The 16,013-nt window shown below is 39.3% G+C and overlaps 1 protein-coding gene and 1 long non-coding RNA gene across 5 annotated transcripts in view; one reads left to right on the top strand and one right to left on the bottom strand.

Moving 5' to 3' along the window:
* LOC112401343 (uncharacterized) overlaps positions 1 to 16,013 on the top strand; it is a 32,074-nt gene that overhangs the window by 13,931 nt on the left and 2,130 nt on the right. Inside the window, exon 2 of the long non-coding RNA XR_003003566.1 lies at positions 11,798 to 11,912. This is a non-coding gene — a long non-coding RNA (uncharacterized LOC112401343). The remainder of the gene's footprint in view (positions 1 to 11,797; positions 11,913 to 16,013) is intronic.
* KIF23 (kinesin family member 23) overlaps positions 9,042 to 16,013 on the bottom strand; it is a 39,306-nt gene continuing 32,334 nt past the window's right edge. The window contains exons 17-23 of one of the 4 annotated variants that reach the window (XM_024747536.1): positions 15,767 to 15,946; positions 15,204 to 15,515; positions 12,211 to 12,441; positions 11,299 to 11,381; positions 11,049 to 11,127; positions 10,379 to 10,449; positions 9,328 to 9,676 (exon numbers count right to left, since the gene is read on the bottom strand). In XM_024747536.1, the coding sequence (XP_024603304.1) occupies positions 9,661 to 9,676; positions 10,379 to 10,449; positions 11,049 to 11,127; positions 11,299 to 11,381; positions 12,211 to 12,441; positions 15,204 to 15,515; positions 15,767 to 15,946 (972 nt within the window). In that variant the 3' untranslated portion in view covers positions 9,328 to 9,660. Of the gene's footprint in view, positions 9,677 to 10,378; positions 10,450 to 11,048; positions 11,128 to 11,298; positions 11,382 to 12,210; positions 12,442 to 15,203; positions 15,516 to 15,766; positions 15,947 to 16,013 lie in introns of all 4 variants that reach the window. The other 3 variants (XM_024747538.1, XM_024747537.1, XM_024747539.1) reach the window with 3 other exon arrangements.

Below are 16,013 nucleotides of genomic sequence, written 5' to 3' on the forward strand. Positions count from 1 at the left end.
CACTGCTTACTACTATACTATTAGTGACAAGAAAGTGGATTTTGTCTTTTTCCTTAACCTTTGAATCTGCGTTTGGCTAGGACTAATATCATGCCTTCACTATTAATAAAAAAACAGATAAACTATAATTTTAGTAATAAAAAAGTTAAGCCTCAAAAAAAAAAAAACTAAGAGAAAAACGTATGTTCACCCAGATAAGAATGGATATTTCGCCATGATGTTCAATAGTACTTCTAATTTATGTTGTCCCCAAACCTTGTTTTTTGTTGAAATGTCTAGAAGAGCATACTTATACATATATATTTATGGTTGTCAGGCAATTCGTTGAATTTGTGAATTCAGTGGCAAATTATTTTATATTATCTAGTGCTTTCTTTTTTTTTTACAATTGCAAAAATCTACTTTTCATTTTTTATTGAAATATATTTGACATATAACATTGTGTAATTTTAAGGCGTTCAACACCTTATAATGTATAGTTAGATCATTCATATATTATAATATTGCCATTGTAGCAATACTTAGCATCTGTATCACATTTCATAATTATTCTTTCTTTTTACTAGTTGGAATAATCAAGTTCTAGTCTCTTAGGAGGTTTGATGTTTATAATACAGTATTGTTGTCTATATTCAGTGTACTGTGCATTATATTTCTAGGGCTTATTTATACTTGTTGCAGGTAAACTTAACATCTTTCCTGTCCTCCGTAACCACCATATTACTCTCAAGTTTTACAAGTTTGGCTTTTTAAAATTCCACATATAAGTGACTTAGACAGTACTTGTCTAACTTATCTCGCTTAGCAAAATATGCTCAGGGTTTATCCATGTTGTCTCAAGTGGCAAGCTTTTATTCCTTTTCATAGTTGAGTAATATTCCATTGTTATTATACATAACACATTTTCTTTGTCCATTCATTCGTTGGTAGACACTTAGGTTGTTTCCATATCTTGGCTATTGTAAATAATGCTGCAGTGAACATGGAGGTATAGATATCTTTTCAAGGTAGCATTTTCGTTGTCTTCAGTTAGATACCTAGAAGTACTTGTGTATTATTTATCTTTGATGTCTGGATCATATGGGGGTTCTACTTTTAATTTTTTGAGGAACCTTCATACTGTTTTCCATAGTGCCTGCACCATTTACATTCCCACTGACAGTGCGTAAGGGTTCCCTTTTCTTCACATCCTTGCCAGCACTTGTTATCTCTTGTCTTCTTGATGATTGTCATTCTTAATAGGCATGAGGTGATAGCTCACTGTGATTTTAATTCACATTTCCCTGATGATTAGTGATATTGAGCATCTTTTCATGAACCCATTGACCAGTTGAAAGTATTCTTTGAAAAAAAATGTCTGTTCTTCTCACTTTTTAATCAGATTGGGGTTTTTTGTTTGTTTTTCTGATATTGAGTTGTATGAGTTTTTTAAATATGTTTTGGATATTAACCCTTTATCTGATACATAGTTTGTAAAAATTTTCTCTCATTTTGTAGGTTGCCTTTTCATTTTGTTAATTGTACTTTACTGTGCAAACGCTTTTAAGCTTGATGTACTCACATTTGTTGATTGTTGATTTTTGCTTTTGTTGTTTGTACTTTTGTTGTCATATCCAAAAAAATCAATGCCAAAACCAGTGTTGAGAAACTTCTTCCCTATGTTTCATTCTAGGAGTTTTATAGTATAAGATCTTATGTTTGAATTTGTGATACATTTTGAGTTAATTTTTGTGAGTGGTGTAAGGTATGGGTTTAATTTCATTGCTAGACACATGTTAATCCAGTTTCCTAGCACCATTTGTTGAAGAAACTGTCTTCTCCACTTTGGGTGCTCTTGACTCCCTTGTTGAATATTAGTTGACCATATAGGCTGGGGTTAATTCTGGGCTCTTTATTCTGTTCTTGGTCTATGTGTCTATTTTTGTGCCAGTACCATACTGTTTTTATTACTGTAGCTTTGTAGTACAGTTTGAAATCAGGAAGTGTGTGATACCTCCAGGTTTGTTCTTTTTCTTCAGGATTACTTTGGCTATTTGCGGTCTTTTGTGGTTCCATACAAATTTTAGGATTTTTTTTCTATTTCTGTGAAGAATACTGTTGATATTTTGATGGGGATTGCATTGAATCTATAGATGGTCTTGAATATTATAGACATTTTAGCGATATTCTCATCCATGAGCACAGATACTTTTCTATTTGTTATGTCTTCTTTGCTTTCTTTCAGCAGTCTTATAATTTTTGTTGTACATATCTTTCACTTCCTTGATTAAATTTATTCCTGGGACTTACCTGGTAGTCCATTGGTTAAGACTGTGCACTTCCACTGCAGGGTGTGTGAGTTTGATTCCTGCTCAGGGAACTAAGATCCCACATGCCACGAGGCACAACCAAAAAAATTTAAACAAAAAACAAGGCAAAGGGGGAAGATGGCGGAAGAGTAAGACACAGAGATCACCTTCCTCCCCACAGATACATCAGAAATACATGTACACTTGGAACATCTCCTACAGAACACGTACTGAACGCTGGCAGAAGACCTCAGACCTCCCAAAAGGCAAGAAACTCCCCACGTACCTGGGTAGGGCAAAAGAAAAAAGAATAAACAGAGACAAAAGAATAGGGACGGGACCCGCACCAGTGGGAGGGAGCTGTGAAGGAGGAAAGGTTTCCACACACTAGGAGCCCCTTCGCGGGCGGAGACTGTGGGTGGCGGAGGCTGGGAGCTTCAGAGCCACGGAGGAGAGCACAGCAACAGGGGTGCGGAGGGCAAAGCAGAGAGATTCCTGCACAGAGGATCGGAGCTGACCAGTACTCACCAGCCCGAGAGGCTTGTCTGCTGACCCGCTGGCGTGGGCGGGGCTGGGAGCTGAGGCTCCGGCTTCGGTCGGAGCGCAGGGAGAGGACTGGGGTTGGCTGTGTGAACACAGCCTGAAGGGGGTGAGTGCGCCACAGCTAGCCGGACGGACTCCGGGGAAAAGTCTGGACCTGCCAAAGAGGCAAGAGACTTTTTCTTCCCTCTTTGTTTCTTGGTGCACAAGGAGAAGGGATTAAGAGCGCTGCTTAAAGGAGCTCCGGAGACGGGCGCGGGCCGCGGCTAACAGCACGGACCCCAAAGACGGGCATGAGACGCTAAGGCTGCTGCTGCGGCCACCAAGAAGCCTGTGTGCGAGCACAGGTCACTGTCCACACCTCCCCTCCTGGGAGCCTGTGCAGCCCGCAACTACCAGGGTCCCGGGATCCAGGGACAACTTCCCCTGGAGAATGCATGGTGCGCCTCAGGCTGGTGCTCGCCCCACATCGTGCCCCTCCCTCCCCCCGGCCTGAGTGAGCCAGAGCCCCAGAATCAGTGGCTCCTTTAACCCCGTCCTGTCTGAGAGAAGAACAGATGCCCTCCGGCGACCTACACGCAGAGGTTGGGCCAAATCCAAAGCTGAGCCGCGGGAGCTGTGCAAAGAAGAGAAAGGGAAATCTCTTCCAACAGCCTCAGGAGCAGCAGATTAAATCTCCACAATCAACTTGATGTACCTGCATCTGTGGAATACCTGAATAGACAACAAATCATCCCAAATTGAGGAGGATTTTTTCTTAATAATTATTTTTTATTTTAATAACTTTATTTTATTTTATCCTTATTTTCTTTATCCTCTTTCTTTCTTTCTTTCTTGCTACTTTTTCTCCCTTTTATTCTGAGCCGTGTGGATGAAAGGCTCTTGGTGCTGCAGCCAGGAGTCAGTGCTGTGCCTCTGAAGTGGGAGAGTCAACTTCAGGACACTGGTTCACGAGAGACCTCCCAGCTTCACGTAATATCAAACATGGGATAGGGAGGGTGGGAGGGAGGGAGAAGCAAGAGGGAACAGATATGGGAATATATGTATATGTATAACTGATTCACTTCGTTATAAAGCAGAAACTAACACACCATTGTAAAGCAATTATACTCCAATAAAGATGTTGAAAAAAGAAAAACAAAAGAAAATTACTCCTCAGTATGTTATTGTTTCGATGCTATTGCAAATGGGATAGTTTCATTTCTTTTTCATATGTTTTCTCCTTAGTGTGTAGAAATCCAACTAATATCTGTATTTTGATGTTGTATCCTGCAACTTTACTGACATCATTGATTAGTTCCAACAGTTTTTTAGTAGAGTCTTTGGGATTATCTTTATACAGGATCATATCACCTTCATTTCTATATACAGGAAGAGTAACTTATTTTTCCCCAATTTGGATGCCTTTTGTTTCTTCTTCTTGCCTAGTTACACTAGCTAGGGCTTCCAACACTATATTGAATAAGAATGGTGAGAGTGGACATCCTTGTCTTATTCCTGATCTTAGAAGAAAAGCTTTCAATCTTTCTCCATTGAGTATAATGTTAGGTTTGCATTTGTTATACATGACCTTTATTATGTTTAGGTATGTTCCTTCTATACCCAATCTCCTAAAGGTTTTTATCATGAAAGGATGTTGTATTTTGTCAAATGGTTTTTCTGCATCTACTGAGATGATCACGTGACTTCTGTCTTTCATTTTATGAATATATATTGTGTTTATTGATTTGCATATGTTGAATCATCCTTGCATACAAAGCATAAATCCCGCTTGGTCATGGTGTACAATCCTTAAGAGTTCTTGAATTCAGTTTGCTGATACTCTCTTGAGACTTTTTGTTCTTGTATTCATCAGGGGTATTGATCTATCGTTTTCATTTCTTGTGGTGTCCTTATCTGGCTTTGGCTTCAGGGTAATGCTGGCCTCATATCAGTAGAATCAGTGTGGAAGTGTTACCTTCTCAAATTTTTGTAAGAGTTTGGGAAGGACTGATGTTGATTATTCTTTGAATGTTTGGTAGAATTCGCCAGTGTAGCCATCTGGTCCTGGGGTTTTCTCTGTTGGGAAGTTTATGATTACAGACTTAATCTAGTTGGCTATTATTGGTCTGTTCATATTTTCTATTTCTTCCTGATTTAGTCTTTTTTTAATTTATATTTTATATTGGAGTTTAGTTGATTAAGAATGTCATGTTAGGGCCTTCCCTGGTGGCGCAGTGGTTGAGAGTCCGCCTGCCGATGCAGGGGACACGGGTTCGTGACCCAGTCCGGGAGGATCCCACATGCTGTGGAGCGGCGGGGCCCGTGAGCCATGGCCGCTGAGTATGTGCATCCGGAGGCTGTGCTCCGCAACGGGAGAGGCCACAACAGTGAGAGGCCCGCGTACCGCAAAAAAAAAAGAATGTCGTGTTAGTTTCAGGTGTACAGCAAAGTAGTTCAGTTATACATATACATGTGTCTATTCTTCTTCAAATTCTTTTCCCATTTAGGTTATTACAGAATATTGAGCAGAGTTCCCTGTGCTATACAATAGGTCCTTGTTGTTATCTATTTTAAATATAGTAGTGTGTATATGTCAATCTCAAACTCCCAATTTATCCCTCCCCTTTGGTAACCGTAAATTTGTTTTCTGAGTTTGGGAGTCTTTCTGTTTTGTAAATAAGGTTCATTTGTATCATTTTTTTTTTTTTAGATTCTGCATATAAGATATCATCTGATATTTGTCTTTCTGGGCTTTTAAAAGTATTTATTTATTTAGGCTGCACTGGGTCTTAGTTGCAGCATGTGGTCTCTTAGTTGTGGCATGCGAACTCTTAGTTGCGACACATGAGATATCTAGTTCCCTGACCAGGGATCAAACCTGGGCCCCCTGCGTTGGGAGCTTGTAGTCTTACCCAGTGGACCACCAGGGAAGTCCCTTTCTCTGTCTGACTTTACTCAGTATGACAATCTCTAGGTCCATCCATGTTGCTGCAGATATCTTCTTTATCCATTCCTCTCTTGATGGATATTTAGGTTTCTTCCATATCCTGGCTATTGTAAATAGTGCTACAATGAACATTGGGGTGCGTGTATGTTTTCGAATTATGGTTTTCTTTGGGTAGGTGCCTGGGCATGGGATTGCTGGGTCATACAGTAGTTCTGTTTTTAGTTTTTTAAGGAACCTCCATACTGTTCTCCATAGTGGCTGTACCAGTTTACATTTCCACCAACAGTGTAGGAGGGTCCCCTTTTCTCTACACCCTCTCCAGCATATATTATTTATAGATTTTTTGATGATGGCTATTCTGACCAATGTGAGGTGATGTCTCGTAGCTTTGATTTGCATTTCTCTAATAATAATTAGTGATCTTGAGCATCTTTTCATGTGCTTTTTGGCCATCTGTATGTCTTCTTCGGAGAAATGTCTATTTAGATCTGGGTTGTTTTTGATTGGGTTGTTTTGTTTGTTTTTGATATTGAGTTGCATGAGCTGTTTGTATATTTTGGAGATTAATCCCTTGTCGGTAGCATCATTTACAAACCCCATTCTGTGGGTTGTCTTTTCATTTTAAATATTTTAAATATAGCAGCATGAATGCATCAATCCCAAACTGCCAACTTATCCCTCCCCTTTGGTAACTAGTTTATTTTCTTAGTCTGTTAGTCTGTTTCTGTTTTGTGAATAGGTTCATTTGTATCCTTTTTTTTTTTTTTTTTAGATTCTGCATATAAGTGATATCATATATTTGGAGTGATTATTGATGTCACTCCTTTCTGTCTCCTTTCTTTTTTTTTGTTTCTGTCTACCTTTGTAAAGTGGTGGTTTTCCTTAGTGATTTGCTCAGTCTTCCCCCCACTCCTTTTTTTTTTTTTTTTTGTTTCATGCCTCTAGATTTTTGTTCTGTGGTTACCTTGCGGCTTATATCTCATAGGTAAAATAGTCCTTTTCATGCTGTTGATAGCACCTTGTTTTCATTCGCCTATAAAGATTCAACCTTTTACTCCTCCCCTTTTATACTTTTGATGTCCCAATTTTACCTCTTTTTATGTGTACTTTCATTGTTTTTTATGTCACTAATTAGCATCATTCTGTTTCAGCTGAAGAACTCCTTTCAGCATTTCCTGCATGGCAGGTTTTGTTTGTCTGGGAAAGCCTTTATTTCTCCTTCATAGCTGAAGGTCAGCTTAGCTGGATAAAGTATTCTTGGCTGGCCGTATTTATCTTCAACCCTTTGAATATGTCATTCCCCTCTCTCCTGGCCTATAGAATTTCTGCTGGGAAATCCACTGATAGCCTTGTGGGGATTCCTTTGTAGGTTACTTTTTTTTTAAGCCCTGGATGCCTTTAAGATTTTTTCTTTTTTTTCTTTGATTTTTGACAGTTTCATTATAGTGTGTTTTGGAGGTCTTTTTGCATTGAGATAATAGGGTGTCCTGTTAGCTTATTGGACTTTTATATCCCTTTCCCTCCCCAGGCTTGGGAGATTCTCAGCTATTATTTTTTTAAATACACACTCTCTGCTCCCCTCTCCCTCTCTGCTCCTTCTGGTAGACCATTATTCTTATATTTATTTTGTCGTCATATATGAGAGTTCTCGTAGGTTTTCTTCACTTTTTAAAAATCTTAGTTCTCTCTCCTCCTGAGTCATTTCTAAATTTCTACCCTCCGAGTTGCAGATTCTTTCCCAGATCTCATCTGCCTTTATTTCCTAAGCTTTCTATACATTCTTGATGTCATTCATTGAATTCTTCAGCTCCAGAATTTGTCTGGTTCTTTTTAAAAATTTCAGTATATTTGGTAAACAGCACCTTACATTCAGTAAATTTATTTCTATATTCTTGAATTGCCTGAGTTTTCTTGTAGCTCAGCAAATAAATCCTTCATCACAGCTGTTTTTAATTCTTTATCAGGTCACAGTATTCTGTGCCTTTGGGTTCAGTTGGAGAATTAGTTTTTCTCATTGTGATACCATATCACTGTGATTTTTCATAGTGCTTGGTAAAATGTGCCCCTGCCATTGAGTTTGAAGTAGCACACATTTTTCTTTTATTAGTTGCTTACTTTGTTCAACACTGGCAATTAGAAACCTTGCTTTTATTCTCCAGAAGGTGGCACCATAGCTCAAGTTTTCGGTTTCTCTACCTGAGCTGGCTCTGGGGCTGTGCTAGGGAGTGCCTGTGAAAAAGCTGGCAGCAGAGCGGGCAAGTGTGGGCTCAGCACCTGTGGTTGCCCACAGCCTGGCAGGGAGATCCTCCATTGCGGGGAGCCCCCAGAGGGCCACGCATGGACCTCCTGCTGAAATATGAGGCAGACAGACGGCAGGGAGTGAGATACTCTAGTGCCCTTTGTTCTTGTCTCCCTCTTTCCACTTCCACTAGTCAGGCAGGTCGCTCCTGAGGAAATCGTGCTGCTGGAGAGAAAGAGGTTCCTCCAGCTGTGACCCGCCAGGCAGTTCCTTAGAGACCTCTGTGAGGGAGGTGGCTGCTGTCCCTGGCAGTGGACGCCCAGTGTGCTCCTGCTCTTTCGCTACCTCCAAACTGGTCTCCGTCCCGCTCCCCACAGTGTGCCGGGTTCTCTGTCGGGCTGGCTGGACCTCCTGTCCACCCAGTGCTGCACCCCCAGTCTAGCTTCCCACCGTGCCCACAGCGAGTGGGGCTGAGGCAGGCTCAGCAGCTCCCTTGGATCTGCAGCCCTCGCCAAGGTCCATCCATTCCGTAGCGCTTATCAGTAGAAATCTTTTGGATGTTCTGGTGTAATGTACAGAGATACTTTTGTTCAGTTATGAATGACCCATTCGTTGTTCCTTTTTTTTCCCTCTTTTATTTACAACTCACACTGCCATCATGCTGCCATCACTTGCTTCTTATATCTATGCATGTGAGTTGGGTATAATATCAATAATTTAAAATTTTCATACCTGGAGACTGAGTGCTGGTCTTGAAAGCCTAAGTTGAATGAAGTAAAAGGAAGATTCTAAATCAAACACAGTCTGTGTGTAAAGGATTGCCCAGGGGCTGCAGTACACCCAGTGGGCTGGGAGAATGTTCCTGGTTTTCAACAGAGGAAATAGCCCCTTTTGAAGCTGTTCCTTTGCATGCTGAAACAAGTATCCTCAACGTGGTGAGGGAAATTTCTAGTGCTTTCTTTTAATTCATCCCACAAACGTGCCAGCAAGGCACAATGCTAGGTTCTGGGACTAAGTGTTAAATTACTATCACACAACCTTGTATTTTAGTGCTTTTTATTTCAATTCTTTTGGTATATCTAAATGTCAGAAAGTACATATATACAAAATTCAGAACACCTTCCTAAAATGGTTTTAGTATTGGCCAGTCTCTGACATCTTTAAGTTTGAATAGTCAAATATATGTCTAAAGTGCATTCTTGCAGCTAATCAATAGCAGCATTTGTTTTGTTTATAAACCCTTAAATATTCAGACAGGAAGTAGAAGAGTCACAATAAAAAGCAAAGCGTGATCTAGATATATTCTTTCTTAATCAGCCAAGACAAATACATGCATGAATTAGTTTATAAGTATACAAGAAATATACAAAAAAATAGCATTATAAAAAAGTTCATACGGCATGAGAAAGAGGTGTCTTTCTGTTATTAATATTAAATATGGCGAGGTGTATAATATAACAAGTTCGTAGAATCCTAGATATCTTTGGAGCCATAGGGGAATCTTTATGTAGGCCAGTGTATGATGACATACATATCTGAGGTCTGTGGTATTCAACAAAGCTGGAGTTCTACAAGATGATTCATTCAGAAGACTCCTTCTGGCATTGCTTTGGAGACATCACCAACACAAATGAAAATGTTCTTTTGTTATTGGGACTGTCAATTCATGGCTTCTTGCGCCTAAAAACGAAAGAAAATGAAAACCAGCATTTAGTGCTGAATTTTGCAATGAATCTCTAGGAGGGCTTTGAGAGAATTACTGTTTTATCATGGGAAGAGTTAAAAGTCCTTCTAAGAAAGCAAATAACTTATAAAATATGCGTATCTAGTATTTAATTTAAAAAACAACTTTCCATCTTTATATCCTGTTGCACTGATTTCCCAAACTGCCTAAGGAATACATGTGTCAAAAATGGACACATGGACCTGTATAGGTAGATATTTGAAAAGCAGCGGGTTTGATTAATATGGGGAGAAAAAGGGGCCATAAATTCTGCCATTCCGTTTTATTTTAGCGAACATTTTTTGCTGTAACAAGAGGGGTATTAGGAAATGGATTATAGGAGGAACTGCCATCCCTGACTCCAGCCTCCCCTCCTTATAGGCGATCTCAGTTCAGCCTCTGAAAACTTGATGAGCACAGGCAAAAATAGGAACAAGAGCGAATGTTCTTACAGCTCTAATTGCTCTTATTCAGCACCCCCCGCCCCCGGGTTCTCAGCACTGCTACTGCCTAGCGTAGTCTGCCAGTAGGGCCCAGATATTCCAACGGGCAAACAAAAACCACATAGGTCCTCTAAAAAAAAAAAAAAGTGGTTGGTAGGGAGAAGGGGTGGTGGGGAGGAAAGACACAGAGAAAGGCCACACGTGGTCAGTACTCACTTGGGTTGTGCGTGGTGCTGATACCCAGGCCCCAGCTGAGACCCTGCTCTCATCTCTACAGCCACAGAACACTGAGAGAAAAACCACAGAGAGGAAAGATCAGCTTCTCTCGGCAGTCTATTAAACAGATCTATTTAGATAGATTCAACCAAGGTGAAATCCAACATTGCTTCCTAGTCCAGCACAGATAGGTATGTTAAAATACCAATCAGGTACTTGAAATTTGTTTGATGTGCCACAAAAACTGTGAGGTGGAAGGGTCTTTAGAGATCATCCAGGTAAATCTCATTTTCTATCAGGAAGAAGAAAGTGGCAAAGGCTAGAGCTTGGCCAGCTGACCCCCACCTTCCCAGAATAACAGTTCCACAGGGAAGTTCTCCTGAGAAGATTCCCATCAGTTTGATGGGCGTTCTTGTTATTCTAGGGTGATGCTCTCCGATTTGATTCTTGGGCCCTATCCCTCTCTACCCTAAAAATGGGCTTTGAGCTAAAGAGCTCCAGTAAAACCAGAGCAGAAATACAAATACCTTCTCAGATGTGCTGGGGACGGGCCTACAGGCTGCACTGGCCATGTGGGATCAGACCTCAGTTGTTTGTTTCAAAGGGCATGAAAAGCTACAGCTGTAGGCCTTAAAATATGACATCCCTAGCAAATACTTTTTACTCCTACCCTTGTTTCTACGTCGGTCCATTCAGACTCTGTTCCATCCGGTTGGGCAGGTGCTATTGTGGAAGATCTTCGTTTTCGACTACAGAAAAAGGGAAAACACAATGCAACAGAAAATAAGAATAGGAAATATATTAGAAATAGGGAAATAGCATACATTCTCCTTCAGAGAACTGATACATTTTACAGGCTAGTCTGTTCCTCAAGAATGAAATGACAGCCCTCTAAAGAAAGGAAGTTGATCATCACTCACCCAGTTGGTGATTCTTGTTTCAAAGTCTCAATTTCAGTAAACTGGACGGATTGTCCACCACCCCTTGTTTTATAAACATCACCCTACAGCCAAGAGAAAAGGTCACCATTACACATTTTTGTACATCCAAAGGGTAAACATACATATATATTTCAAATTAAATTTAAGACTCTACTGTTTTATGGAAACTGCCATCCACAAAACCAGATGGTGCTTGGACTGCTGGGTCTGTACCGTTAAAATACTTTAAAGATTTGTGTACGTATCTCTCACTAAACAAAGAAGTCCAATGTAATATAATTAGCAGCATTCTTAATTGCAGAAAATAACATTCCTTTTTATTCAACCTATAATTTAAAAACTACACTAGAGATCAAGAAATCTGTCAGAAATTTCTAAATGTTAGAAGGCAATATACTTTCTTCTCTGGATGTAGCCCTCCTCTCATATTCCAATAACAGTACAGTTGTTTTTGTCTTTGTTTTGCCACACTGTGCAGCTTGTGGGATCTTAGTTCCTGGTCCAGGGATCGAACTCGGGCCCTCGTCAGTGAAAGCGCGGAGTCCTAACCAAGGGCTGCCAGGGAACTCCCTCAAGTGACAGTACAGTCAAAGGTAGGAGTTCTTTGTTTGGTTTACTTCTTAAGTAGGGGTTAAAACAAAACATATTAATTAAAAGTACATAATACATCTGGAGCTCCTCTAACAAACCCGAGGCTCTAAGCCTCATTTGACAGAAAGTCGCGGATTTAGTTCCAATTCAGCAGATTCATAATCTAAGTAGTTACTTTAGTTTTCTAACAAACAGAGGTTTTATCAAATACCCACTTAAGTTCCTGTTGACACAGAGGAAGAGTAAATGGTTTTTTGTTAAGCTTTTTGAATATTTCCTTCTCTTGTGTAAATTTTTTACCTTAATTAGCTTAGTTTCAATCTCCCCATCGGAGGCTAGTTCCTGGTGGGTCAGCATGTACTTCTCACACTTAGCTAGTGCCTTTTCATTTGCAACAGATACAGTGATGGCGTGAGGGACCTGTGGCTGCATGACTGTCTCAGTTTGCAGGTTAGAGGCAGGCTTATGAGCTACCCATCTGTCTCCCGCAGAGCGTGATCGTCTGTGTCGCAGACGAACTGGTGGTACATTCTGATCAGGTTGAAAGAGGAATCAAGAAACAAGCATAACCCAGAATTAACTTAAGGGTGCTATTAGAAGTGCAGCAGTTTGGGCTACAGTAGTTGGTGACAACATCAAAACAAATGCATGAACCTTTTCAAAAGCTAAACGTTACTCAAACAATTTGAATGTTCTCTTCGTATTTAAACAAAACCAACGAACATCTTTTAACACCAGCTTGTGTATATGTATTATATATTCTACTAGGGAGCTTCCCTTTCAACAAAGAATGGAAGGAAAAGTCCTGGTAATGCCGCTAGTCTTTCCTGCATAGGTGGTATTCAGGACAAGTAATTCATTTTGCATTCTTAATCAAAAACCAGTATTTGTGCCTGCTATTGTGAGGTAATCTGTTAGGTCCATGACTATGTTAAAAGCTTCAGAAAGACCAGCAGAAGCCCTAAATATATCATAAGCCTCTAAACAAAAGAGAAAATACTCCTATTACAAACCAGGACCCTCCCCAAAGCTGATGGAGCTGTAGACTACAGAATGCTTAAGGGACATAAGGTATAATGAGAACCTTGTGTATAAAATGATTAAAAGAACGTAAATAAAATACTTCTGAGTACTATTAAAAATCTCAAAACAGAACTTTTTAAAAAGTTCAAAAGCAATAATGGCTAAAACATACCAACTTTTTCCCCCAAACGTTTCATAAAGGTTCCAAGAACTAGATATAGAATATACTGTCAGGTCAGCCTCTATCATACAATAAAAAACTAGATGCTTCCAGTAAAATGTTATATAACTTTAGGACAGTTAAATTTAGCACATTCAGCCTAAGGGGGAAAAAAAAATCACATACAGAACATAGTTAATAGTTTCTTTGTAACTTTGCAAACATCTTTCTGTTTACAAAACTGAAAGGAAATGCAACAGTCTGCCACAACCCAAATCCTTCAAAGCTGGTCAAGTACGAACATCTAATTTAAAATGCGTAGAACATCTAATTTAAAATGCGTATGGGGAGAACTGAAGTGTTTTTCCAAGAAACAAATGAAGCACTAGTGACAAATCATGATACTAAAACATGGGCAATAGAGTTTGCCACTCTGGATGCCCAAACCTCACAAGCAGCAGGAACCTTCCCATTCTTAAAATAGCTTAATGTTGAAAAGGAAGAATGTGGCTCTCATGTCCTACCATTTAATTTAGCAAAGGTGACAGATTTCTCAAACACACTTAGCCATAAATACGTTCTGAAACAAGCTTTGGAAAGATGACAGTCCTTACATTCTACTATCGTTTATGAGATAAATGATATTTTAAATTTCTTCCTCAATGAAGTATTATAAATGCAGTCCACCTGACCTAATTTTTGACCAACAAACCTAGATGCATAGATACTAGCCTAAACTTTTCTCTGCTGCACTTCTAAAGAGATTTTGATTTCAAATGAAGTTAAAGGACCTCTAGTAAATCCTCTTAAATATCTCATAGCCAAATTAGATATTATATTAATGTTGACCAGGCATAAGCAGGCCTTGAATAGTTTTCAGTCTGTAGACTTGCATGAAATAAGGGGGATTTATTAGAGTTGATCAGAAAGACCAGCCACCATGATTTGCTCCCTAAAAAGGTTTAAAGCAAAATCTGCAAAGAACTTAAGCGACTTTAGAATTATCCGTTGCCTTGGTAAATACCTTGTAATTCATCATCATCCCTTAATAATCAGGAATGCAGGCCACCTGAATGAAATTTTTTTGCACCCTAAATTATACAAGAAAATCTAAAGCAAATATTTACTGTAAGATTAAGTTGTTTAGAAGAGACATTCTTAAAGAGATATATTAGAATTTTACTAAATGTAAATTCACGATATTTGTCCACTTACTCAGATTCAAAGGAAAACTTTACCTTAATCCTTAAGAAGAAAATATAGACATGAATTTGTTTAAACACCCTTGAATGAGGCAGAGCCCTTGTAAATTGAAATAAAGGCCTTGAGATTAAAAGCAATGCATTGGAGATGGAAACCTTCCTTCAGCAGTTATAAAACAGCTGGCCTGGGCTCTTCAAAAAATAGTCAATGTCATGAAAATCAAAAAAGGGGAGGATGGACTATTTTATATGGAAAGAGATTAAAGAGATAATAACCACATATAATGTATTCACCTTGATAGGACCAAGGTTTGAAAAAAGAAAAGCCATTATTGGGACAACTGGGGAAATGTAAACATGAACTGTAAGTTAGAAGGTACTTTTCAGGGTTAACGCTTTCTTAGGTGTGATGAAGATTGTGGTTATGTAGGACACGAAGCCTATGACTTACTGTCAAAGGTTCAAGAAAAAAAATATTTACAAATCTATTTTTCAAAATAAAAGTCTGGGAAAGCAATTTTAAAAATGAAAGTTCGAAAAAAGTCTAATTTGGGGAAGAGAAACCAAAATCAGAAGGATGTGCTCTAAGACACTCAGTCACTGACTCTGCGGATGCTCATCAGTTTATGCACATCCATGTGACTCTGGGATGTGCCCCAAGGACCTGCTTTCACTGAACAGGAGGTAGTATTTCTGTGCCAGATGGGTTTAGGCTTTTTCAGATGAAGAGCTAGGCCTCAATTTCAGGGTGATTTGATCTTCCAAACTAACAGAAAAATTAGACCTTGTTTATATTAACGCTCACCCATCTTTCACATTGAACTTTCTGAAGCAAGTTAGTTAGTTAAAAAAAACACAGAAGATTAAAATCTATTGCTACAATGCTTTAAAATAATACTGGCACTAACCCTGCTGCAGTGATCCTCTTCTATTTCTATCTCATTTCTGAGTGAAGGAACCACCTCCCTGCCTTCAGTCCAGTACATCCCTCGCCTTCTGTCTGACACGATACAAGTTTTACTTTGTCCTGGCTCCTGCTGCCTACGCCTTGCAATAGATGTGACATTGAGAGGTGTGTTGTACGAAGGAATTTTCTGCTCCCATTCCGAAATACAGGAAGCTACAGAAATGCTGCTGCAAGAGTTAGAGCACCTATGTAGCTGTGGCTGGCTCATGAGTTGCTGGCCGTTGGAAATCTGAGCAATACAGTTACTAGAAGGCTAAAAAAATTGAAGAGAAATTAATGAGCAAGACTTGAAAAAGGGAAACAATTCATTACTTTAATATTAGCACAGGAAGACATAGTTTTTGTACTAAATTACTAGTTTTTATACTAAATTTGTTTATACTAAATTTGAAAATATTTATAAATAGAAATATATTTTAAAAATTGATTCTCAGAAATAATCACCTAATCTGAACAAACCTTCTCTAGTACTGCCAAGTTACTACACAACTACAAGTAACTTACCGGTACTGGTGATGGAGAAACAGATCTTTGAGTAGCTTTTTCTCGATCGCGCTCCCGAGAGGGTCTCTCTGGCCGTTCAGTTTTAGGTTCAGTAACGATAGCCTTCAGTTGTTTCAGTTTTTCATCTTTCACCCAGAGTTTATTTTGCATCTCCAGCTGTTTGGCTGCCACTCGACGCTCCTGAAGGTTATGTATGGCGATAAATATTCTAATTCAGTTATAGCAAACAAGTGCACTAGTTTACCTG

The sequence above is a fragment of the Neophocaena asiaeorientalis genome, unplaced genomic scaffold, assembly GCF_003031525.2.
Source record: "Neophocaena asiaeorientalis asiaeorientalis breed wild unplaced genomic scaffold, Neophocaena_asiaeorientalis_V1.1 scaffold591, whole genome shotgun sequence".
Taxonomy (NCBI): domain Eukaryota; kingdom Metazoa; phylum Chordata; class Mammalia; order Artiodactyla; family Phocoenidae; genus Neophocaena; species Neophocaena asiaeorientalis.